This window comes from Oenanthe melanoleuca, chromosome 2 (genome assembly GCF_029582105.1).
Source record: "Oenanthe melanoleuca isolate GR-GAL-2019-014 chromosome 2, OMel1.0, whole genome shotgun sequence".
Classification (NCBI taxonomy): Eukaryota; Metazoa; Chordata; class Aves; order Passeriformes; family Muscicapidae; genus Oenanthe; species Oenanthe melanoleuca.
This window is the reverse complement of record NC_079335.1, coordinates 139,189,579-139,216,302: the sequence shown is the minus strand read 5'-3', so window position 1 is coordinate 139,216,302 and position 26,724 is coordinate 139,189,579. Positions and strand designations below refer to the sequence as shown.

The following is a 26,724-nucleotide window of genomic DNA, read 5'->3' as shown; positions in this document are numbered from 1 at the left end:
GCATCCATCGCTCGGCGAGCGGCTGCCGGCCCTGGCTGCCGGGGCGGGCCCGCAGCAGCGCCCGATCGCGGCCCGGGCGGACGCGGCCTCCCGGCCCCATGGAGGGGGACAAGGTGAGGGGCGGCGGCCGGGAGAGCGGGGCAGGGCCGGGGAGCAGCCCTGGAGTCTCGGCTGCAGCCCCCAGAGCCCCGCGGCCCTGCCGGGCCCGTCGGGCCGCTTTGTTTGCGCGGTGAATCCCCCCCGCAGCCGCCGGGGCGAGGAAATAAATCCTCATCCCGCTGGCAGAGGGGGGTTGTACCCACCGCACATTCTCCTGCAGAAGGGATCGTGGCTACGGGAATACCCATTGCTTCCATTCTGGATAAAAGTGTGTTTAATAATTGATTCTCCTGTAAGCGCTAATTGTCGGGCTTTAGTTCTTCGGGAACACACGTAACTCTTACATTAAGGTGTTCAATTATTGAACGTTTGTAGAGCTCCGGAATAAAGGAAACAAAACCACATGCGCGTGCTAACATCAATTACTGTGTGCCATTTTCACTTGAAAAATTAGAAGTGCCAAAGCAGTGAGCTGGTGAGCTGTGATGGAAAAGTAGAGCTTTGATCTAAAACATTTCAGGTGTGTCGCTGTGGGAGTGCCGTAGAGCCAGAGACAGTGACACAGCAGCCACACTGAGTGAGGAACCCTCCTTTTGCTGCTTCTGTCAGTCTGCTCTTGCCTATTTGAGGGCTCTCAAATTGGCAATTCATATTAGAAATAAAAAGGATAAATGTTTACATGCCAAAAATAAAGTACTTTTCTCTGGCTTAAAAATTTAAGACAGAATTTTGTCTTACTGATCTTCTGTTTATTTTTTTTTTTTTGAATGCCATTTAGCTGAGTTCTTAAATTAGTTAAAAACAGTATGCTCTGAAAACCTCTTACCTTTCTAGTTGTTAGTGAAGAAGCCCCTTTATTCTTTTTCAAAGTTTATCTAAAGGTTCTTTTTTCCACTGACTTCTTTTTCTTTAGGTCAAAGGACAGATTCCTAAGTGTTAAAAACGTTCATAGTGCTTTTTGAGTTCAGTAAATCTGTGGCATTTCATGCGAGCTGAATGTTTTCAGGTGGATGAATTAAGGTTAACCCCAGTGTCATTTAAGTAATTAATTAATCTTAATCTGGATTTAAATTAGTATATAAGTACTCCTAAATTAGCAGACAGTGAGAAAGTTCAATAAATCATTTGAAAGTTTGTCTGAAACATTATTGTGTGGACATTTACTTACAGAGGGACAGAGATCTCAAGCTTTTATAAAATATCTCATTTTCCCTATTGGTTTATTATACTTCTGCAAAATTAGAGATTTAAGTGGAAAATCATCATACACAAAAGCAGCAGTTTCTGGTTGTGATGGGGAGGTGAAAACTGCAGATCCCAGAAAACTGACAGATGCATATTATTGGGTGCCAGAGAGCCACCTGTGAATGTTTGCTGTGTGCTTTTTGCCTCAGCTTAAAAATAAATCTGAAGCTGCTTTATCTGATGTTGTCTGTTGGCTATGCTGATTTTATGCTATTGACATCATTAGCATTCTTCCTTTGTTTGCTGATACATACCTAAGTATTGTCTAAAAACAAAACATGATTTTAAATAGGTTACTGTTTGAGACTATAAAGCAACATTCTGCTCTCTTCCCATCCATATCCTTCCTTCCAGGTTACATTCACACAAGTTCTGTTGAGTTTCTTAGGCTTTCTTAAAGCTTGACTTTAGGCAATTATCAGCATTGTTTTTACTTTCTCATCTTTCTGCAGTAGTAAATATTTGGATTCTTTGGGGTTTTTTTGTCTTTTTTAAGTATCAGAAGAAAATAAAACTGAAAAGGCACTTTTCTGTTTGTTACAAATACTGCCTTCTTGGGACTTCTCATTGACTTTAGAAGTTTACCAGTCCACTACAATCTTCCATAAAATCCAAGTTTGAAAAGACAAGATTTTTTTTTTCATGTAGAATAATTTAAAATATATATCTACTGTTAAAATACCACCTCCATATAATAAATAAACAATAAAAAAAAAAAAAGGGGCACCATATGTTTCTTTTCTTCCACCAGTACAGCTCATCATTACAATATTTATCAGTGATAATTTTGTTAATCTTCAGTAGCTATTGCCAAGTCTAAATTTGACAATTAGGATAGCCTGATCATGTCACTTTGGATATGGTCATCATCCTCCAATGAACTAGTTAAAATATTCAATAGATTAAAATTCCTCCTTTCCCTTAGTGATCTCAAACAATATGATTTTTTTATTTAGTCTTTTTATTGGCAGTCTAGCAGCCAAGTGCAGGAGCTCTGCAAATGTGGATAGAGGAAATATAACCAATTTTACTAGGGAGCACTCTAGTGAAACAATCATGTACTTTGATTAGTTTCATTATCTTTTTGCTTTTTCCCTTCAGTGCTACATATAAATATTTAAGGTGTAGTCAACTTACACATGTAGTCTGAGCTTCAGGCTTCTTCCAGGTCCAGTCAGGTGAGATTTACTGTAAATAAGTGTTAGAGCAAAATCATATTACTGTTTGCATGATCCTTCCAGTGATACTTGCTATGTGTACCTTGGTCTTTATCTTAGAAATATGATTGATTGTTAAATGATTTACTTCTCTCTGCATATTGGTTACTCAGTCTTTTCTGCATTTTCTCTTCTAGAAAAGAACCAAAGAAGATACTTGGAAAGCAGAGGAACTTAGGAAACACCTAAAGGTGGATTTATTTTATTTCTGCTAGTCTTGATATTGAGCTGCCTTACAGCACTAGAATTTATTGGTGGTCTAAACATAAAGAGTTGACTCTGTTCCACAAGCCACTCTGCCTTGTGGGATCTGCAGTAGCTCTTTAACACTTCCTGGCGCACCAGATGCTTTAAATCTGCATCACTGAATATAAATGATACTGCTGAGTTCCTTGTCACAACTGACTGTTCTGGAATCTCTCCAGTCCAAGGTTACCCAGAGGCTGGCCCCACTCAGCTCTTTCTAGCTACATGAGTTGTATAAGATTACCCTACAAATTTCTAAATTAGGTAAATGGGAGTAATACATTGTTACAGTAACCACACAGCAGTCAATGGAGTCTGATTTGGTGGTCACCCAAATCTGAGTGACAGCTCTGCTTTATATATATTATTCACTTTCCTGAAGTGTGTATTATCTATTGTATTTATCATCATCTATCATGTTTGTCCTGTGTTTTAAAACTGGTTAATTATATTATCCTCTGGTCAAATAGGCATTCAGGCTGCAGTCACATCATATTGATATTCATATTAGGTTTTATTTATTTTTTAAAAGCTGTTTTCCAATATGTGTTATTATTGTCCCTTTTTTTTTTTTTTTTTTTTTTGATAAACACAGACATAATGTTAGTATTTATGAAGTAAACCTAGAACTGTATCAGCAGGCTTGGGAAATAAAATACACATTTAGTAGTCCAGCAAATATTTTTTTCACATAAATATGCTCTTATCAAAATAAATTGCTGAATTATAATGATAGAATTTTAATTTTATTTCAGGCATCGCTACTAGATATTCAAAATGAAGACCAAAAACACAGAGAAAAGAAACTGCAGAGAGAGAGGACTGTTCATGACATAGACCCTAACAGACATGAACGCAGAGACAGAGAGAAGAGCAAGGAAAGAGCAAGAGAGAGGTTTAAATCCAGTGAAAGGGACAGGGAGAAAAGGAAGGAGAGAGAAAGGGAAAAAGAACACCAGAGAGAAGACCGAGAGAGACACAAAGATAAAGTTCAAGAGTCACATTTGGAGGAGGGACACAGTGTACTAAAACTTAAAGACAGGGAGACTGATAAAGAACGAGACAAAAAGCACAAGACATATGAGATAAAGCAAATAGATCCACAAAATTATCTGAAATCATTTGAAGGGGGAGATACAGAACATCACAGAAGAAGAGAAGTCAGGCATCGTTTGGGTAAGTAACCTCGGGTTGCTGTTGTACTTGGAAATATTTGATATTTAGATAGGATACTCTGAAACCATACCCCAACTGCAGAGAGGATAAAACAAGCAGGTGTGAGTACTACTGGCATGTGTACGTTATGGAATGGTTTGATAACCTAGTTTTATTTTGATGCTTTTAGAAAAACTGAGGCTTGTTTCCCTTCCTCTGAAGAGGGGATGGATGTCACTGGTTTTGTTGGTCAGTGCTTAGACACTCTCTCCTGAGTGATCCATTCACTTGCAGGGGGATTGCTGAAATGAGTAGCAGGAGTCATTACTCTTATCATCACATAAGACTGGAGGGATTCATTATGAGAGAAGGAGTAGCCAGCTTTGGAGAGAGAATTTCAACAGAATTCCTTTTAAGAAAGCTGTTATGTTAGAGAAAACACATAGCTAAAATACTATTTCCTACATGCTAGTGTTAATTATGTACAGAGTTTTAATATTATAAGACCTGTTTCCTAATTTATACATCTGTTTTCTAGGGGAGGAGAAAGCAAGAACTGAAGAGCGAGAAAGAAGACATAAATCACAGAAGGTAAAGGAAGTTATTGAAGTGTTTCCATAACAGAATAAGATAAAATTGTAGAATAATGAAGAAACTGGATCAGACTGTAACTCCCAAGAAATGAAAGAGATGCATAGATAGTAAGGTGATAACAAGTGTACAGAACACAAACAAAATATATATGTTACCCAATTTTAATGATATATTTTGTTCTTTTTTTAAGTAAACATGAAATTTCATAGCAAGAAGTGCTTCATTTTAGTACAGCTACACAGTTTCTGCTATTTATGCCTTTATTACAAGGGTAATTGATGAGTAGTAGACACTAATCTACTACTAGTCTACTGGTCACCTAGTAGACAAGAATTAGTTTTCTGTGTGAAGAACATATAATTCAAAGAATTTCTGTAGTAAAATGTGCAGTGTCCTAGAAGAAACACCTAGAAGAAACTCAAGTACAGCCATAATTTGAAACTTGTTATCATAGGAAATAAAAAAATTGCTGAAAGAGCCATGTGATGGAATGATTAAGTACTTACAATTTAGTCATTTTAATGGTCAAATATGGATAGATTTGTGAAGATAGAACAGTCTTGGAGAACTTTTAAACCATTTGATATTATTTTCCTCTTTGCAGGATAATGATTTAAAAAAGAAAATTGAGAAAACTTTAGTCTACAAAGTTGAAGAAGGTGAAAGTGTACACAAGTTAGAGAAATATCAAGAATTGGATAAAGAGGGAGAAAGAAAACATAGAGAAAAAAAAGAACATTCAGTTGGAACAGAAAAAGAGAGGCTTTCTAAAGAGAAAAGTCATAAACATTATGGGAAGGAAGAGGAAGAAAAACATAAATCAAAGAGATCTAAAGAAAAATCTTCCCATGGAGACAGAGAAAGGCCAGAAGCAGAAGCTAATGAGAGAGTAAAAAGTAGAGAAAATGAAAGAAAAAAATATGATCTGAGGGTAAGTTTTGTTAAAGCATTACCTTATCACTTACTTTAATTATTAGTGTATTGTCAATAGGGAAATGATAAAAATGCTAAGATTTTAAGTCAACATTTTCTGAAATTTGAGGAAAAAGTGGTAGATGAAAATCCTACATCTGCATTTAAGTATGCTAATTCAGAGTTGATCTCTTCCATAAAATTTGAAAAAAAAACCCAAAAAACAAACAAAGAAAAAAAAAAAGAAAAAAAAAAAAAAAGAAAAAACCACCTATATGGTAGAAACGTCTTTTATTCATAAAATTCTTATTTGCTATGACTTTTGAAATTTTTACAAACACTTTGAAGTGGAGATATTATAAGGCTTGAGGTCCATTGAAGGCTGCCTTTATAGCAAAAAGTATGATTTTAATAGAAGCTACTTTTATGTTGTATAAGAAGGGAGCACAGCTATCGAACTCATAAGTAGGCATGTCAATATAGACCCTTTATATTTGTGGTGTTTGCCTCTACTTCTGAAGCCATACAGTATCTTCTATGTTTCTAATATGGAGCATGATGATGCATGAGCATATCCTAGAGGCTTAATCAATAATTTGACCTTTTTTACTGATTTTTATAAGTATTTATTCAACAAGACTAAGGAAAGGAATCACTAGTAATTTGTAACTCTTAAAATCAAATAAATTTTATGAGACGTGCAACAGTTGAGATGGTCTAGGATAGTTTCTTCTGCTACCTAAAGAGTGAAGATGTACAAGGTTCTGAAATAAAAGTTCAGAAATATATTTTATAGAGACAATATGAGTAATTTGCAGTGTAGGGGCCCCCCATGAGTGATTCCTGTAACTGACTGACTGCAGCAGACAACAAAAATCTATCAGGGGCTTGCTCAATGTTTGACTTCCTTGAAAATTTACTCAGGTAGCTATTAGAGAACACACACACGTTGATACTTCTGTCCCAGATTTATATGTTGTTTTCTGTTTCTGTAGAGAGACAACCTATTGAATACCAAACTTAAGCAAACCTTCATAATACAGAATTTAGGATTCAAGTCCCTCTACTGGGGATTAAAAATGCCCTGTTTTCTGTACCTCTGTCCAGTTTGTGTAAATTGAATACATACTGTTAAAATCTCATTTTTTGGAACAGATTTGCCATAGCCTTCCAAGGTCAGCCCTTAGCCCCTGCCAGTTTTTCAGAGCATCGTACAAGCAATGACTGAAATAAAAAAATAGTCTGGAATTGAAACAATTCATGAGCAACCTTTTTTAATGTGTGATGAGAATACTACTAATACAGGTGCATATACATATTCCCTCCCAGCATTTCTGACTCATGAATATTGTGACTTCTTTCACAGAACAGTGAATACAAAAAGGAGGAGAGGATTCAAGAAGAAATGAGCCATCAGCCTGTAAGGTAAACTCAGAGATTTATAATAATTATTTACTAAATGGTGTCTATTAAGATTCAGTCACTGCCAAGCCAATAAGCATAAATTCTTAATCTCATGTATCTAGGGATAGTGTAATTTTTGTTCATAGGCCTAATAGTACAGTTACAAAAAAAATCTTTGTGTTACCTCTAAGATGATTCAGGTAAAAATGTATGTATTTGTATTCCTTTAAATATTTTTTCTTCAGCAGGGTAGCAAGAGATGTTTTTCAGTCCTTGTAAACTACATATATGTTAATCTAGGCACTTAGTTTGGGAGACAATAATGCTGTATTTTACCACCTGGAAATTCACTGTGCAGTCATATGAACACATGTATGGTTCATGATGAACTGCATAGGACTGTGTTTTGTTGGTTAGTTTGAGTATCAATATGCAGTTCCTATCCTGGGAACTAGGATATCTAGGGTATCCAAAACATTATATTTATATATATAGCAAGTTTGCAGTTGAATATGGAAGGAAAAGTTCCAGATACCCTCAGTAGGATCAACTAATTTCAGGATTCTATTTCTAAGTTTTATAACTAGCAAATATAAATCTTGACATTTCCTGTATATTCTAGTACTCTGAATTATTTAATTCTTGTGAAATTCTTACACAACTTTCTGAAGTCTGATTCTCTGGGTACATTGTTGGTTGCAATTCTCACTCTTAAACCCTAGTTTAGCTTCCTGGCTCAAAACAAGTCTGGGTTATTTGCTTCTGGGAACACTGGCAGTGAAGTCACTACCAGTGTTGGCTGAGTATTACTAATATTAAGCATGGAACAGACCACTTTGGCTGAAATGAATTTGTGGAAGTGTATTCCTGTTGAAATATTTCATGTTGGGATGCTACCTGGCAACAGCACTCAGCTGTGTCAGCAGTGCTGAGTATTCAGGCAATGTTTTGAAGCTGTTGCTGCTGGGGTTGTGGCCGAGTCATTGTTTGCATAGCTGGGGAAGAAGAGCTTGGCCATTCCTGAATGGCAGGGAGGGCAGTATGGTTTAGTGAGATGTCCTGAAACCATGCCTCAGCTTCAAGCACTGTTAATGTTGAATCACTCCAATTTGTCATGACAGGATCCAGCCAAATTATAATTTTTATTGTTGCCTTTTCCTATGTTTGTCAGTTCCAACAGCAGTATATACAAATACATAAGAAATAAAAATATTCTCTTCTTCAAGTCTGATACTGTCTACTTACTCTCTACTTACAAAATTATAAAAGAGATTATTGAGGAGCAAAGCTTGTAATTGATTTGCTCCTCCTCTCTGACCCTGATTGTGCTGTCCTCATAAAGAAGACACCTGAATGAAAAACCAGATTTGAAATCAGTCTTTGATTTATAGCTTTTAAGCATATTGCACCAACCTGATCTTTATCTCTGGCTGCAGACATGAATACAAGTAATAAATGTGTGGGGTTATGAATTTTTTCTTCACTACTTTTTCTTGCATTTTGATGCAATTATAGGTGTTAAATTTGGACAAAGTTTCTGAATTCTTTCCTGGTTAATCACTTGGTTGCTTCATTATCCTTTTGTATCATGGAGATCTATAAAATTACTTGTAGAAAAATTTCAGTTAATTGGAAATTTCCAACTGTTTTCCCTAAAACAAACAAAATCCCCAGAAAACAAAACTGAAACTTCTTATGAGTCAACCAATAAAATTGTTATTCTCTTTTTAAATAGGACTGTACAAGATAAAGGAAAACTCATTGAAAAAGAGGATATAGACCCAAGAAAAGAGGTAAAACTAAGGAAGAGGAATTGAAATTATTTATATTAGTATTTTCAAATGGACAAGTGCTGACAGAACCAAATTTAAGCAATTCTGAAGCTGCATAGACTTGGGTTTATTTGGAGCAATCGGTGCAGATACAGCCCAACTCTACTATAAAAATTTTTTTGCAATTATTTTAATCAAGTTAAAAATCTAGAGAAAGGTATTGCAGAGATACCAGAAATCTTATTCTATGTAAATAAAATAGAGGATTCAATGTTAGAAAAATTATTTTCATATAAAAATGATCTTATTCTCCTGTTGTATCCATGTCTCTGCTTTCCTGGTTTCAACATTTGCACTACTGTATTAATGGATTGAGTCACCCAGTATAACTTAGGTGTAGGGGTAATTTTGTCAAATCCTCAAAAGTGTAGGGAAATCTTATTTTGTTGTCAGCACCATCAATGAAATTGTAGGCAATGCAGCAATTTTTATGTTTTTCCAATAAAAATACTGGTAGAAAAACAGTTGGTCTTCCCACGATAAGGTTGAGTTCTGTTTTTCTTCCTGTACTGTTAGTTTAATACAGTAATTATCACTTGATAATATGATTTTATTTATCTGTATAAACTATATGCTATATGTTTGCTTGAAAATGTAGAAATATCTGAGAACAGCAACTATCAATTTATTGTATGCTAAGACTTGGCAGATAAGAGATCTTTTTTTTTGGTAAGATTATTTAACGGTTTCATTTATTTTTCTCATTTAGGAAATGAAAGATACACACATTTCTAATCCAGACACAGAACTTCAGGATTTTTCACCAAATTATGAAGATGACTTTGAAGTAAGTAAAAGTATAGAGTTGTCTGTCTGAAGTAATTCTTAAGTATTGAAATAACGTTGTTCACAGAAATAAACAGGATGTTACACGGTTTTTATTTTTTGATGACAGTGACCTTAATCTGGCTAACAGTAGCTAGTGAGCTAATGTTATGTAGAAAATCTCTTGCTGTATATTTAGTTGGTTTTCATCAGAGATTGGGAGCTGACTTGTGTTTTTTTAGTTGAAGTGTTCACAAAATGTTTTCTTCTGCCTTTGTGGATTTCAGTTATTTAAATTACTTTCTGTGAAGAATGCTGAATGTTTAAATAATCAGAGCTAATAATTTCAGATAAAAATCAAAAGAAGCCTGTTCATTTATCACTGAAAAAATATCATAGGAGAAAAATATTGATGCACAGCATTCACTTCACTGATTTGTTTAATTGAATCCCCTATTTTTAGCTCTCTTTTGTCTAGTTTAAAGCTATTAAGATACAAGAGTGTGTGGGATGTGCTTTAATTGTTAGCTGAACTAGAATCATCTTTGTTCAGTGAGAGCAGAATTCTTCTCCACTCCTGTCAGGAGTGAAGATTCCACTGTTGAGCTGGTCCCTGCAGTAGCTTTTTACCATTCAGTGAAGAGAAATAAGCACATTTAAGACTTGTTCATATCGTGTATGATAGGTGATTATTTTAGCATGACATGAATTGTCTTAGTTAAGGGAATTTATTAAAGGATGACCCTTAGGCATAGACAGGGAGAGTGGCAGTTTAGTTAATGTGAACCTGCCATTAAAGGACAGCTTGAATTTAAACTGTCAAATAAACAACTTCATACATCCCTGAAGCATTTATGCCACTGAACACTGTTGTTTTATTTATTTGAAGAGCACATAATTCACCTAAACATATAGTATCTACTTTAGGATATTAAATAAAAATACTGTTTTGGGCACTGTAGAACAACACTGAGATTATCTTCTCTATATTAAAATTATGCACAATCAAGAAATGCAGTTTTCTTTCCATTGGTTATTTTAGAATGCCTTTCCATCAGAGGATTTATAGCCAGCTGTATGAGGTTTTTATTTTGACATAATTTTATAATTTCTGTGAAATAATGAAAAATACATCTATTGTCTGTGTTTACTAAGTATGGAAAGTTCTGTTACGTTCAAAGGACTATGAAGATGATTTTGAAGAAGATGAGGACAAAAGTGGTGATGTAGGAGATGCAGAAGAAGACCTAAGAAAGGTTCAATTTTCCAGAACATCAGAAATTGAAGAAATTCAAAGAGCAATTACTGCAGAAAATGATAGAATTTTTACTCCATTGCCAAAGAAACTGGAAAATGAAAAAAAGAAAGCAGTGATGGGTATGTGACTAGATACCAGATCTTTTTTATTAAATGTATGAGTAACACATAAAACTTACAAGTCAGCTGGCTACTTTTTCTAAAACTCTGCCTAAAGACCAAAATCTGGTCCTCTGGGTGAATCATGTAGATTTGTGTTAAGCACTGTAGCGTCCACATTACTAAATGATTCATAGACATTAGTAATCATTTAAAGTGTGAAATATAAAAAGTACAGACTGACATTTAATACATCTTATTTTGGGTAAGAGGAGCATATGAGAGTCTGGATTTTGAAAACCTGAGGAGTGCTGGAACACTCTGCTTCCGCTGGCATTAAATTCACCATTAAATTAAATTTCTTTTAAGCAAAATTGAAGCAACTGTTCTGGAGGGAAGGCAAGAAAAATATCAATACTAGTCAAATATATAGCACTTAATCACTTTTAAATGCAAGCTGTTTCTGAAATGTCTGGCATTAAGTTAATTTGACACTTGTGAGTGCCAGAGCTGCTTATTTAAGTACAGTTGTGGTTCTTCTTTGCAGTCTGCACTGAAGTGAACAACCAGACAAAATAACTGTGCAAAAGAGTATTTAATAGCCTTTTATTCTGGTTCAAAGTTAGTACAGTCATGGAAGAATAGCATGGAGTTTCTGTAAGACATTACAGTCTTTTCCAGCCTAGAAGACTTTCTGGTTTTGTCAATAGATTTTCAGTTAATGGTCATTGCAGCCAGAACCATCATACTGTAATGGGAATTTCTTCTTGCAGAAGATTTATGCAATTATTATTTTTCTAATGAATAATACAGAATTGTAGCACTTGGTGGTTTATTCTTAATTAGACAACATGTTCATTTTTCGATGAACTTTTGATCTTGTTTGCTTAAAATGGTGGTTGATCAGTCTGGCAATTATTTTCATAAGTTTAAAGGCATTTTACAAGTATTACCTAAAAATGCAGTCATCCTGTGAGGAAGTGAAGCACTTTAGTCCTGACTGGAAGTTGGGTCTTGAGGTCAATTAGCTACAATCTAGCCAGGAAAGGGAGTAAGATATATGTGACATCAGTTGTAGTTGGTCTGTTAACTGTGGCTTTTCAAGGAGCAGTTTTCAGTGTTTTCCTTATTCATCTAAGGACATTAGTTAAGCCTGTGTTGATGAGGCTCTCCTCTATCTGAGTTCTTACTCGGAGGTGTAGTGTGCACATGGTGAAGTCTGTGTGACTTTAATGCAATTTTTAGAAGTGATGACAGTGTTTTACTGTACAAAGAGGAACAAGGCACCTGCTGATGGCAAGAGAAAGAAAGAGACTTTCTGCATCAATTTTCTAATGTAAAAATTACAATGGTCAGTCATTTTCAATTGATTGATGAAGAACAATTGTAAGGGCTATATGCTGGTCCATTACTGGGGTTAAACTCATTGTACTGAAAATAGAGCACTTTGTGTAACATGTGAACCAGGAACTTTTTGTAGCTGTGTTGTAACAAATCCACAGCTTTTTAGACTTACTGCTTAACATTTTCATGCCCTTTTAAGTGTGAACTGTAACACTGTGTTTTACAATCTCACAGAAAGGGAAGATTCTTCTGTCAGAAGCTCTTTTAGTGGAATATTCATGGATTTCCAAATGGCAAACCAAAGACAAAGCAGCCGAAGTATGGCCAATAAGCAGAAGTAAGTGTACATTAAATAATCCACAGAAAATGGCAGCTCACCGTGTGAGATGCAGAGTTTTTCATTATATTTGAAGTATGTGAACTTTATAAATTTGAGACTTATGGAATATTTTATTAATTAGCAGCAATTAGTTAAGTATATGTAATTTACAGGTATTGCTGCATGTCATTTTGTAAGAGAATTGTATATATATATAAATTTATGTGCATCATTTTATTGACGTGTTGTCAGGATTGTAATTTCTTTGTGTAATGCTTCAGTAATTTAATTAGATATTGACTTAAAATACTAAACAGCAAGCCTTTCAGCTGCCATCAGGTTTCTGCAGAATTGTAACTTCTTGAAATAATCAAGAATATATGGTGCATATAGTTGCCAAAATGGCACATTCCTGTTCAGGGATAACATTGGTAGCTGTAAAAACATGTTATTACTGATCTAAAATTGATCTATATTTGAGATATCTAAGACATCTGTGTATTTTAAAGAAACAAATTAATGGCTGCTTTTTGTGGAACTTGCCAGGGGCTCCAGATTTGTCTGAAGCACTGTGTATGTGTCCAATTTTCTGTTACAATGTTTGGATTCATAAAGCAAGATAATTAAATGTTACTGTTAATATCAAATTCAGTTGTTTCACAGCTGGACATCAGTGGCTAATTTTCACATAAGGGAGATTTTATTGTCTAAATTATTTAGTTCACATTGCCAAAAATTATGTGCTCAAATTTTACACAAGTTCATTTTCTAGGCTTCCTCTCTAGACTGAAGAGACAGATTACTCACAAAGCCATCTCTGGAGTATTGCCTTCTGGAATGTTTGTCAGCCTCAGCTGATTCTGTACCATGACTGATTGTGGTATACAGTCATGGTATAGACTGTGTTCTTAACTGTGTGAATGCTAACAGCATACACAACCTGTGATGATAATGAGCATTTTCATGGGAAGAGGAAGGAGTTGTGGAATTTAATCTTGAGATAATACATTACTGCTAGTAAATAGACTGAAAGCATCCCATAAAGAAATGGCATTTGGGAGTTGTAAATGATAAATACAAGCTTATTAGTTTATTTTAACGGTTTTTCTGCACATATCATTGAGATTTGTAACTAGTAAGCAACTTTCATATGTTTGAGTTAGATCTCAGCAATCTATGCCCATGTTTGTGAAGAGATGATACATTAAGAAGCACAAGTAAAATGTGGATAAGAGTATGCAATAGTTGTCATCAAGTAGCAAAAAGGAGATGTGAAAATTGTCCTTATGCATAAAGAAAAATTCACTTTAAAATACTGATGAAATTCTAGCTCTAGTCTTGTCCCTTTTCAAATACCATCTTGCCTCAGCAAGAATCTGTACCTAGAATATGCATCTGCAAGGGTGTTTAGATATGGAATTGCTATAGATCCATCTTTATATCTGGTTTGTATTTATGTCTTACTTTTAAGTACATTAAAAAAAACCTGCAAGTGCAAAGGAGAGAAAGGGAGACTGCAAAATTTGTCTAATTTTCACAGTGTACTACAGCAAGAGCCTGGAACCAACTTGTAAGCAGACATCTTTGTGTAATTCAAGCAGTTCACTCTTAAAATGAAATATCTTGACAGCTTTATGGCACTAATGCAGATAGATAGATAGCAGATAGATAGTTGTGTGAATTGTGACAATGACTGTCAATCTTTTCCTGCATATGTGTAACAAAGCTAGGACATCACAGAAGATCTTATAAAGCATGTACACATATGAGTGATGTGAGTTAATAAAATGAGTTTAGGAGAATTAGCCACTGTCCTAACTATAGAAGAAAGAGACATCCATCTGTTACCTCACAGAACTGCTCTGGAATACTTAGGCAAGATGATATTTTGATAGTTTTGATAGCTTTTGATAGTTTGGCTTTAGCAATAAACCAGGTTAAGTTTGCCATTTGCAATTGGTGTTGCATTTTCAAATATGATAATTATCTCAATGTAACATTAAATGAAAACTTTTAACTTTTAACTTTTAACTCTATGTATTTCTGTTGATATTACATTTTTATCTGCTAATTAATTTTGGTACAACTTCAATTCCCATAGATAAAGGATTGTTAGATACAAAATCAGGTTGTCTTTCTTTAAGAATACCAATATTAGTCTTAACCATTTTTTGTGTTTTTCTCTTGTAATTCATCCTGAAGAAAACGGAGTTCAGAACTTCTCCCACTAATTGACCTGGATTTCTCTGTTAGTTTTTCATTACTGGATTTGCCCCCTGTCAATGAGTATGACATGTATATCAGGAATTTTGGTAAAATGAACACTAAGCAGGTGCGTAACAAATTCATAGTAATATTTAAATCCTGAAAGGGCTGATTTTCCTTCTGGAAAATAATTTTCCTTAAAAAAACATAGTTGCTAAAGCTACCGGGACATAAAGTAATAAATTAATCATATTCATCTCTAAGCCTCAATTACTATAAAGCAATGATCTTGAAACTTTTGGCCAGACAGGCCATTTCCTTTCAGTATTAGAAGAGGACTCTCATTTTTCCTTCCCCATTTTCTAAAGGGCTTTTGCCTGTCTGTGACTTAGTGTCCCCAAATATGCTGGGTTTGTGTTTACATATCTGCATTTTTGTAATATTATTTATTTAGCACTCTGATGTGAAATGTGATAAAATGTGTATGCATGAAATAGTGACAGGGTGTCAGTATGCTGAGGTCTGAATTCACAAAGAGAAGAGGTTGAGCTTTAAATTCTGGTTTTAAAATTACTAAATTCTATTCAGTTATGTGCTGTCATTCTTAGCTGTGTCACCCCATATATTGATAGTTTTGTCTTTCTACTTTAGGCATATGTTCAGTGTAACGAGGACAATCTCGACAGAGACATCCAGACTGAAGAAGTTGAGACACTGGAGAAATGGACACAGCATCCAGGAGAAAGTGCTCTTGTATCTGGAGGTGAAGAACTTTTAAATCTTATTTATAAATAATATAAATAAATATATTTATAAATAATGATATTTATAAATATCATTATAAGAACTTTTTAATCTTATTCACTTATGGATGACTGCATGTCACGTAATTCTCTCTTTGGTATCCATTACTTGTGAGAATCTATAGAATGGCAGGCTGCATTGACAGCAAACTGACATAGGCACTCTGAATCCTCATGTGGAAGGTATGAAAAATAAGTGGCAGAAATAGTTTTTCCTTCTGTTGGCAGCAAAAATGAGTCTTCAACAGATCTTGTTTTCCAATGCTGTTATTTCTGCTGAAGATAAGTTGGTTCCTGACACTCTTGCTTAAAAATTAAATTGTCCTTACACTTCTTAACTGATTCCCTTTTGAAATCTCAAATTTGGTTTTTGTTTTTCTGTTTTTCATAGGTCCCATAAACAGCCAGGATACATCAGTGAATGGAGCTCCAACACCTAAAATTGATTCACAAAGATTAGCAAATTTTCTCCGGTCTGCTTGCCAGGTATACTTATATCGTTAATATCCCTTCTGAGCTGGGTACATAAGTATATAGTGTGATAGATCACTTACAGTTCTTGTTCTGACTAATTTAAGTAAATTACTTAAATAATACTTGTTATCAAAGAGAATAATCTCTCTGGAAAGGAATGGAATCAGAGCTTTGCAACTTTTATATCTCTAAAGCTGTATTTGCAAAGTTATAAAATTAAAAAGACAGTTGATAAAGTTTTATGAAATTAATCCACATAACTTTAGAAAGCTACAAATAGCAAAGTTGGAGATAAGATGACCCTTTTATTTCTATAAATGTAATTATGTTTGAAAGGTGATTGCTGTTTTGCTAGAGGAAGATCAAGTTGCAACACAACCCAGGAAACTAAGATCTCGACAAACCAGTCTGTCTATTAGTGATAGCTGTTTCCAGTTAAATACTAACCAGCCATTCCTCCATGGTAAGGGAACTTTATTCTACACCTTTTAGTGTACAGAGTGATCTCTTCTTTCTTATGCAAAGTGCCATGTTCCTTGTCATTACTATGCAAACAGCACATATCAGGATATAGAGATGATGTAAACCCTGCGTCCCTTTTAATTGCACTTATCTTGCTGGAACTCTATGCACATTGGTTTCACATAGGGAACATCAGAACATCTTACAATAAATATATTCCATCTATTCCTACCAGAAATAAAGCCAGCAATTAACATGATATGTGCAATTTCTTGTCCCTGTTGTTGAAGGCCATCCCAAGGGGTATAATTTTGTTTGGGCTCTTTATGCTGACAGTAGGGCCAAAGTTACAAATAAAGGTTATTCAACAGGGACACTGTAGCCTGATATATTTGAAAAACAATTATATATTCTCCATATAAACAGTAGCTGTTCAGATGAAAAGGGAAAAATAGAACATCTGTAATTACGTTAGGAAGGCGTATTATAACACAGAACCCTACGTCATCTAATGTGAACACAAGATGAAACCAAAAAAGCCTGGCCTGTGCTGTTTCCTGTTTGAGATTCAGTTTAGTTTTCAGTGTATATACTGACATCAGATCAGATTGGCTTGCTTATGTCCAGAATAATTATTCTATTAATTTCCTGACTCTCTTCCTTTTTGCTTTCTACTTCTAATATTCTGAATTCTTTCTCTAGTCCCTCCTTTTTTATTCTATAGCTTCAAAAGCAGCAGAGTGTTTATAGAAATATTCATCATAATTGCATCTTAGTTCATTTGTTGCTATAGCAGCTTTGAATATGCTTTTTCACTTGCAGTTAATTTGCTTTTAAATTTATTGATTTTCTTTCTTGGCTTTTTTTTTTTTTTTTTTTTTTAATGGTTTAGGCCGAAAAATACCCTGCTTGTATGTCTCTCAAGTTCAGAGGCAGACACTACTTTCTGTTCATGGATTACCTGAAAAGGCAGGTGTTGATTTGCTGAGCAAAAAGAGCATTATATGTGTTTGGAACATCTGGCAGCCCTCCAGTCCTCAGAAAGTTTTAATATGTGATTCAGAGGTATGTTTTAATAACACTGTATATTTGTCCATCAATTACAATACGTTATTTAAAGATTTTGTTTTTACTTTGGGTCTTTTTTTTTGTCTTGCTGCAAAATGTGTCATCTCCTATCTTCTGAGAAACATATTTGAGCCTAGTGAACAAAGACTATTTTTGTTCTATTCTGTGTTCCAGAACCAGATTGTAGTGATGGTCATGGTCTTTTGTTGATTGTTTTGATTGTTTAATTTTGACTGTATTTCATGGTTGAAGAGTGAATGGAAGTAAAACATCTGGTTCAGATGTTGTTAGGACTTGTCTCTACTCATCCTTCCCATTCAATTGAGTCTTTCAGCTTTATGACAGTAGATGCAGATTACACTACTGAAGGTCTTGTATCCTAATTCCTTTTCAAAATAGATTTCCTTTCTGCCATAAACCCATGTAATATGTATTTTGTGCTCACAAGCCTATTTCAGGCTCATCAAACCATTGACCTTTATCATAATATCAACCCTGCATGTTTTTACTGTTTTACAGGTGATATGTTGTTGCTTTAGTCCCAGTAAAGCAACGTTAGTTTTTGCTGGAACAGTAGATGGTTCATTGTTGGTGTGGGATCTTCGAGAAGACTCAAGAATGCACCCTTGTATGATGATCACTGAAACTGAGTGGACATTTAGAGTTCCCACTTTTTCCACAGGTGAACATCTGTGCATCCTGCTCAGTCACTTTGTCCACAGTGAAATTGTCACCTAAATCTTGATGTTTCTGTAATGTTAATGAAAGATATCCTAGCATGAAGAATCACATATAGCAATAAATTTGTAAATAATTTTATTAGGAGTGTAGGTTTAGCTTAGTTATTAGGAAGACATCTTTTCCTGTGGGAGTGGTGAGGCACTGGCACAGATTGTCCACAGAAACTGTAGATGCCCCATCCCTGGAAGTATTCTAGGCCAGTCTGGATGGGGTTCTGAGCAACCTGGTTCAGCAGAAGGTGTCCCTGCTCACAGATCTTTAATATCTCTTCCAGTCCAAACCATCCTATGATTTTCTGATTTCACTTTGGCTGTGGTATTATTATTTTTATAAAACTTCCCACTACACATATTCACAAAAACCCTGTTTTCTTCACAAGTGTTTCTAATTGCTGCAGCCATGTAAAAGTAAACAGTAGTTGATTGTAGATAGACTTTTCATTCTTTTAGTAGGTCAAAGATGCTTGGTCTTGTGTTCCATGCTGGTAGTCGAATGGATGTGTACAATTTCATGTAGTTGCTTATGTAAGCAGGCAGATTTAATGCTAGATACTTAGGAAGCTTTAATGCTTTCAGTCTTAAATGAGATTAAGTTCAGTGCACAGAGCAAGTCCAGAAATCATGAGTATCTGACAAAGAACACACACTGAATTTACTCTAAACACACATTTGCCTTAAAATGTTATTAAAGGGTAAATACGTGTTTTCTTGTGGCGAATACTTTGTTTCAGGATTTTTCAGGATATTTTCTACTAAGAGTAATTTTTCTTCAATTTTGTCTTCTTTCATATTAAACAGTGTTTTGTTTCTACCTCTGTTGTTTATGGAGCTTGAAATAATTCGAACCCTGAAATGGCAGACTTTAATGAAATGTCTGGTACATTGGCATAAACGGTGCATCAGTCATTTGGAAAATGAGAAGTGAATTAGAAGTATTGAAACACTGATTTATCTAGTAGTATTTTTTTAATTTTTCAAACAATTTGCAGTATTGTATTTGAGACTTGTGCAGAGTTCATTATTTGCCATTCTTTCTTTGTAATCATCATTCTCCCATTAGCTAAAAAGTGATGAAGATTTTGTTGTTGTTTTTTGTGGAAAATACTATGTTTATCTTGCATTATCCTTGTTTACAGATGGCATTCTGAGCTCAGTAAACCACACCTCTCCTATACTGGCAGTGGAACCTGTCTCAACTTCTCTCAACAGTGACCACAGTTATGGGCTCTCAAGCCTCTCATATCAGGAGGGTATGTAAACTGCTCTTCTAAGCATCAATACATCTGAGTCTTTCTTTAGGTGTCTAGTGAAACAAATATATCAAAATATATAGCCAAAATTCAGTTTATAATCCCAGTGTGCCTCTTCAGTTGCTGCTAGTATCAGTTGCATGCGACATTCATGTTGTATTCTGCTCTCATTTTTAAGTAATGTTCATTCATTGCAGCTTCACATCAGATGTGGTTATGTGCTTGTTATAATGTCTGCTTTCTAGACCATATTTCCATGATAAAACAAATTATCACTCAAAAACTGTCTTTGGAAGAGTATTAGTGTTCTCTAACATCCAAAAAAAATCCCTGTCTGAGTCAGTGGAGCGACTTACTTATATCTGAAAGCACTTAAAATGTGTGGCTCTAAGTGGTGGCTTTTCCTGTGCCTTTTGCCTGTTCTCCTCATGACCAGCCTTTGCAAAGAAACTCTAATCCTCACATCCTCAAATTCTCAGACAGTGTGCTAGGGAAGATGTTATCACTACCACTGCAGATTTGTACTTTGAAATCCATAGTGGTTTGAAGAAATGTGCTGTGTATTGCAGGTTCTATGAGATTCCATCTGTTTCACTTTATGTTCCCTTCCAAAGTCCATGCAGAATCCAGACATTTTAAAAAGGATGCAGCCTGAGGTCATCTACCTTTCTGGTAGGACAAACTGCACATACTGGAATAGACAGAGATACAGAACAGATTGCTTGAGTTGGAAGGGTCCTACATGGATCATCCAGTCCAAGTGCCTGATCAATTTGGGACTGACCAAGTTACAATATATGTTAAAGGCATTGTGCAAATGCCTCCTTAACACTGACAGGCCTGGGGCATTGACCACCTCTCCAGGAATCCTGCTCCAATATTTGACCACGCTGTCAGTAAAGAAAGTTTTATGCCTTTTTTTACCTTTGGTAGAATTAGGGAACTTTCACTTTTAATGCAGCTGAGAAAATTGCAGAAGTTTCAGAGGATGTATTAATGTAGGAAATGGAATGTAGGAAAGAATATTCAAATCCTTTGCTACTGTTAAACAGGAAGGTCAGTGTATGAATATTAATTGTTGCCATCTCTTCCATAGAAATATCAGGCCCTCCATTTCAGATAGCTTCAATGGATGAAAATGGAATCCTCAATATGTGGGTGAGTATGTATGAAAAGAGAGAGTAAAATGTGTAATAAAATACTTCAAATACAACAACCCAAATTCTAAATTTCCAATGAGAATTGCCTCCCTGAAAAGTACAGTAACACTAACCATTCTGTTGGAATTCTCTCTAAAAGTTTTGATCTGACTCCCTAATGATATCTTTAGGCAAAAGTGTTAACAGGTACATAAATTCATGAAAAAAGGCAATCAACAGTTTTACTTCATAAAAATATGTTAACATACTTCCAGTAGTTGATTAATAGTCCTCAGTCATCTTTCACCCACCGCTATATTTTAAAATCACAGTGGTGTCAGAGATGATATTGAATGTAAGGGAGAAATTAAATTCATAATTTATATAAAACAAATATGAAGGATAAAAAGGGAAAATCAGAGGATAAGATTTCCTTGTCTAAAATATGATGGTCAGGAAAGCACCAGGTCTGCTGCTCTTAATTACTGTCCTACGACTCTTCTATCACATGTTTTCAGTGGTTTTTTACCTGATGCAGTTTTGGCCCAGCTGCTGAACCTGTGAATAATAAGGAAAAAAAGTATTTAACTTCTGTGTCAGTAATCAAGTTCTTGAAAGCCTTAATTTTAGTTACTTTAGTAACTTCAGTAGCAACAGATATAGGCCACATTATCTACCCTTTTTATTTCATAAATAGTTTGTGTCATTTTATTCATGTGTGTAGGAAAGCACAGGAAATGTGTTACAATTCCTTGTTTAGGGTAGTTTTTTTTTTGTGACTGACCAACCCAGCAAGATGCCAACTAGCAATTAAGTGTAGAATGTAGCTTTCCATACTTTGCTTTCCACCAGGGAACACCCAGCAGGCATGTGAAGCTATTTTTAGAATTGCAGACATTGACAGGGAATAGAGAATCTACCTGTAATCATTGTAATGTTAGACCTTCCTCTCCAAACAGTCCTTTAGAGTTATTACTTACTATTGCAACTTGTTAAAAAACTTTGAAATCTGGTAAATATCAATTGTTTATTAATTTTAAATATTGACTTTTCAGGTAGTTGTTGAATTGCAAAAAGTGGATCTAGCTGGTTCACAAACTGACTTAGGTGAGTACTGTATGTTAGAGGTTTACTGAGGAAGAGATTCATGCTGAATAGTTCATAGCTGATGTTTGAGGTTATTGGTTAGGTTATGAGAATTGTTTTCATGGCTGTCTAAATCTCATCTACTAATTTTGTATTGGTAATTGCCACCAGACAGCCACATTTCTTACAATGTCAGAGTAGTTTTCTGTGCTGTTTTTTTTTTCCAAAGAATGTGCAATTCTATGTCTTTGGTCCTCCTCTTTGTACTTTAGTTTTAACCAAACCTGTTACAGTGCTTTTGTCGTTGCCTGTGTCTCCATTTTGAGAATTGTCCTGAAAGCTCATTTTTAGGTAAGATACTTAATTTAGCATGAGAAAAATTTTCTATGAAAAGACTGAAGAACCAAATCCATTCAGCCCTTTTTGAGTTATGTAAATAAAGAAAATTGCATTCTTTGTTCTTTAAACAAATTTACACGTACATGCTTGCCTGGCTGGAAAAGGATGTGACTAAAATCCTTTTACACTTAAAAGTACCTAAATAAACAATGAAGTAATGCCAAAACTAGAATTTTTGATCAATTTCTATAAGCTCATGTGCAGTGTCAGGCTGTATTAAGTTGCTAAAGCTGAGCATTATATCTATGGAGAGGTACATTTTAAAACTGTGATATGTGTTGACACATTTTTACTGCAACCAACAGTAAAATTTTTTCCCACTGCAAAAAATTCTTGTCTTTGAAGGATTTAAATTATTTTTGTTGTTTTTTGCTAACAAGTAACATAGACCAACTTTATGGATGCATTTTTGCATCACCATAATTCATTGTCAAAGATCCAGGTAACATAAATGTGCATTTTAACCATGTCTGTACTCTTACAGAGTGCTGAAGAAGAAACATGTAACTATATTTCTATTTCTGTCAAAGATTGTAATTCTACAGATTTGAATTCTGTGGCAAATAATTCTAAATTTTGTCAGATTCTTATATGTCAAAGGCTGTATCTACAGTAAACTAATATTGAAATATCCTTTTACTTATTACCTTATGATTTAATTTATTGATTGCATGTTTTAATGCAAAGTGCTTAAATCAGTTCAAATAATAATGTTTTATTATTTTAGGTTTAGTTCCCGGAGGGAAAGTGAAATTAGTACACAGCTCTACTGTGGAATTGAGTAACAGGTAAGAAAACTGGGGCATTTCATTTTTGCACATGTTATCTCACATAGCTAGTTTTTTCTATACCTTACTAATTTGCTGTAACATAAGATATATTTAACATTATTTTCTGTTGTAGGTTTTTTTAATACATATTTCTTCCTAGATCTAGTCATAGACATTTTAGATCAAGAGTTTCAGTATGTACTTGCACAACTTTAGGAGACAATTCCCTGTGTTAATGTCATCTTTCACCTTTGCCATTTTCCTCAGCCTTTTCCCAAAGGATCTTAGCCAGAGAATGCCACAGACACTGAGTATTAAATTTCTGTCTTCTAATCCCAATCACTTCATTGTTGGAACAAACATTGTGAGTACCGTGCTGGAATTCATCTCATTGTTAGTATTTTTGTTTGGAATCTGTCTCACTAAGTTGGAATTTTACCAGTAGACTGTACATAAAATGTATAATTTGAGACTATATTATTAAAATCTCTTAGCTGTTAAAATTTGTTGGTTAGTAAGGATCTTTTAAAGCATCAGCTCATGAATTGTTTAACTTTTTCCTGTAATACCAATAATGCAACTTTTGTTTTGTTTTGTTTAATTAATTTTCTTTATATTGTTCATAGGGTCTGGTAGGCCATGGTACAAGACATGATTTAAAAGTTGTTCCAAAGCTATTCAGGCCCCAGGAGAGCAGACTGAGATCAATAAGCATCACTGCAATTGATTTCTTCCCTTTTGGAAAGCCACTATTTTTGGTAAGAAAATGTTTTAATAGAAGTTTCATCTTTTAATTAGTTGCTGAGATTGTATTTCTAATTTGATGTATTTAACTAGATGTGATAGTTGATTTACCTCATTAATTCAAATCTGCTGTGAAGGGTGACCAAAAAAATCAGAGAAAAATAGGATCATTTAGGTTGGAAAAGACCCCCAAGATCAAGTTCAACCCTTAACCCATCACTCCAAGTCCACCAGTAAGCAATGTGTCTAAGCAGCACGTTTTATATATTACTTAGTCTTGTTCCAGAAGGTATTTTCTTTTTATCTATGTTGTAGGTTGGCTGTTCAAATGGAAGTATTAGATTACACCAGATGACATCAGAGTACCCTCTCATGCAGTGGAATGACAGCACAAAGGGCCAGCCAATTATTGCCCTGCAGTGGGCTTTGACCAGACCTGCTGTGTTCTTTGCCCTGGATGCATCATCCAATGTTTACATTTGGGATCTTCTGGAAAATGACTTGTTGCCTGTGGCAAAGCAGACTATCCCATCAGAGAAGTAAGTGGTCTCTTTTTAACAAAATATTAATATTGTTGCATGGGGTTTTTTTGCTTGACTTTAAATGCTCATTAGAATTTGCTTTTCTAACTCTATTTTATGAACTACTGAAGGTGTGCAAACAAGCTAGACTAAGCTATATTTTGACTGTCTTCCCTATGCTGAAGTTAGCTTTGCTGAATATCCCTCTAACTAGAAGTTTTCCTTGTGTCCTTTTAAACTGTAGCAATGCACTGCTACTTTTTGGAGAAAATATTACAATTGGTAAATTTATTACACTGCAGTGGAAAATGCCATCAAACATTTTGCATTTTTACAAGATCAAAATAATTTACAAACATGATTAGAAATTGATGATGAAATGCATGGGGGAAGAATTGCATGTTATATTTACATTAAATGGTTGCAACTGGTGAAAAGCTGAATAACATGCTGAGACTTGAGCAGAAAAGAGGAATCATTTAGTTGACATTAAGCAACCTGATACAAACTTGTTTGAAAGGACCGATTTCTATTTATTTTGGCTCAATTAAAAAACACTCTCCTGTTCTTTTTATTTCAGGGTTTCAACTATGACTCTGCTGGGAGAGCCAGAAAAAGCAAATGGATTGTTAGGCATGGTGCTGGCCAAGGAGTCTGGAGAGATAGACATTCAGTATGTAAAGAGGAAGTGGGCATTGCCTCAGCCTGAGGAATCTGACAAATTGTATTCTATTTTATTGCAATCTTTTTAGAAACAGGGTTGTACAATTTATTGGAAAACACGTGGTTTCTTTTTTACTTCAATTAAAAAATTTGTAATGTAATTTGTATATAACTTGTATATATTTTAAAGACTATCAATACACTATTTCAACTGAAACAATATATTTTATCATAAAAATGGCAGAATCAAATTTACCATTATTGTACTCAAACACATGATGGCTGTGTTTCTTTGTTGAAAATACTCTAGGTGTACATATCTTTTTAAAAAATAGCAAAAATGCATTCCTATAAATTGCACTGCTGTTTCTTGTTATTTCACTCTGAAAGAAATTACAGCAATTCTTTGGCAAACATAAAGCTGTGTTTCTGCACAACCTGAAAGTGAGGAGATTTCCACCTCTGGGCCTCTTAAACATTAATGCTTGGTAAAACTTTCTTGTGTTTACCTAAAGACCATAGGCAAACATATCAAAATACAAATTACATCACACATTTCTGTCTTCTGATTTTGACCCTGAAACTGTGCAAGAGGAGTACCTGACTAACTCAGGTTCTGAGATTCATTCCCCGTTTAGATTGAACTATGCGAACAATATGCCTGGGAGATTTACTGAAATTCTATATCCATTGGGATTTCAGATGTAAACCAGAAAATATTTACCTTTTTATTTCTGCAAATAATTTTCAAAGCTCTTGTAGTGAGGAAGAGGACAGCTGTCTACAATATGATACTAATTTTTGTACACTTTTAGTAAGGGTTGGACCAAGATGAAGCACTGAAAATGTCTTTTCCAGCTTAAGAAAACCTTGCTTAAAGAACATGAGTAGAACCTTTATTAAACAAGCTCAGATTTGGTGAAAAAAAGGAACAATTGACAGACAATGTATTCAGTATTTAGTGAACAGAAGTATTTAAGGTATGTGCTTTCTCCTTCTAAAACAGATTGAAATATTTCTAAGTTTAAATTAATTTTTCTAACGTTTTTCTATGTAAATTTTTACTTAAGTTGAGAAAACTCAAAGTGGCCACATGATGGTGCCAAGTCACTGCATTAAAAAATGAGTTCCTTATGAAAACAACATCCACCACTTCAGCAGTGTATCTGTTGTTGTCCATTGCACAGATCCAGAGAGCCCAAAGAACTGCTGGAGATACTAATATTTCAGAGATCCTTTTTGCAAATCCTAGTTCCTTGATTAGCCATGGACTTTATTTTTCATGTCCATAAATACAAGTGACCCTTCTTATCTTCATTGCTGGCAGTGATATACATTGCAAGTTAAATAAGAATAACTTTAGTAATCCAGATAAAGAAAGGGCAGGTAGTTTTTCCAGTAAGGTATCAGAGCATTTCTACTGACACCCATCATAAAAAAAAATCAAATCCAAATCTCTCACTCTTTCCATTCCAAAGTGAGAGACACACACCCCTTCCTCCCAGATCAATCTTCTGAAGGAATTCCAATATAATTTCATCCCTTTCAGTACTTCCTGTCCTGAATTTTCTCTAGTGTACCCAATTCTGTATATGGAACCTGTAAGCAAAGGTTGGGACTTTTTCTGCCTTGTGCTGTGTGCCGTTGTGATGGGCTTTTTCAATATGCAGAAAGGAAAAAATAGTGTCAGGCTTTGCACAGAAATACTTGTCACTGCTTTTGAGCAGCTGTTGTTAGGTATGCTTGAATTCAAATGTCCAAATATTTTATTATCTTATGCTTGTACTGACTGTGACTCTTTCACAGTCAGTTCCTGCACTGGACCTATGGTTTTTGCCTAAAGGATTTTCCCCTCTTGAACTGGAAACTAATGTAAGAATATCAGTAATAATAAAAGTATCTTGGGCTGACA

General features: G+C 34.9%; 1 protein-coding gene across 1 annotated transcript; it reads left to right on the top strand.

Moving 5' to 3' along the window:
• On the top strand, nucleotides 1-26,724 carry DYNC2I1 (dynein 2 intermediate chain 1). The gene is made up of 24 exons (XM_056485001.1): nucleotides 1-113; nucleotides 2,699-2,752; nucleotides 3,563-3,983; nucleotides 4,501-4,553; nucleotides 5,161-5,487; nucleotides 6,835-6,893; nucleotides 8,608-8,665; nucleotides 9,414-9,491; nucleotides 10,651-10,846; nucleotides 12,404-12,506; nucleotides 14,691-14,820; nucleotides 15,345-15,456; nucleotides 15,888-15,982; nucleotides 16,307-16,433; nucleotides 17,325-17,497; nucleotides 18,020-18,182; nucleotides 19,377-19,490; nucleotides 20,587-20,648; nucleotides 21,685-21,736; nucleotides 22,842-22,902; nucleotides 23,152-23,248; nucleotides 23,511-23,642; nucleotides 23,944-24,167; nucleotides 24,730-26,724. Exons 1-24 carry the CDS (start codon nucleotides 99-101, stop codon nucleotides 24,899-24,901), a joined length of 3,078 nt encoding a protein of 1,025 aa, XP_056340976.1. The 5' UTR covers nucleotides 1-98; the 3' UTR covers nucleotides 24,902-26,724.

Bases quoted from the DNA above. Each gene is read 5' to 3' on its own strand.
- DYNC2I1 (XM_056485001.1), top strand. The intron at 8,666-9,413 runs GTAAAACTAAGG...TTTCTCATTTAG, and splicing joins ATATAGACCCAAGAAAAGAG to GAAATGAAAGATACACACAT. The intron at 15,983-16,306 runs GTATACTTATAT...TATGTTTGAAAG, and splicing joins TTCTCCGGTCTGCTTGCCAG to GTGATTGCTGTTTTGCTAGA.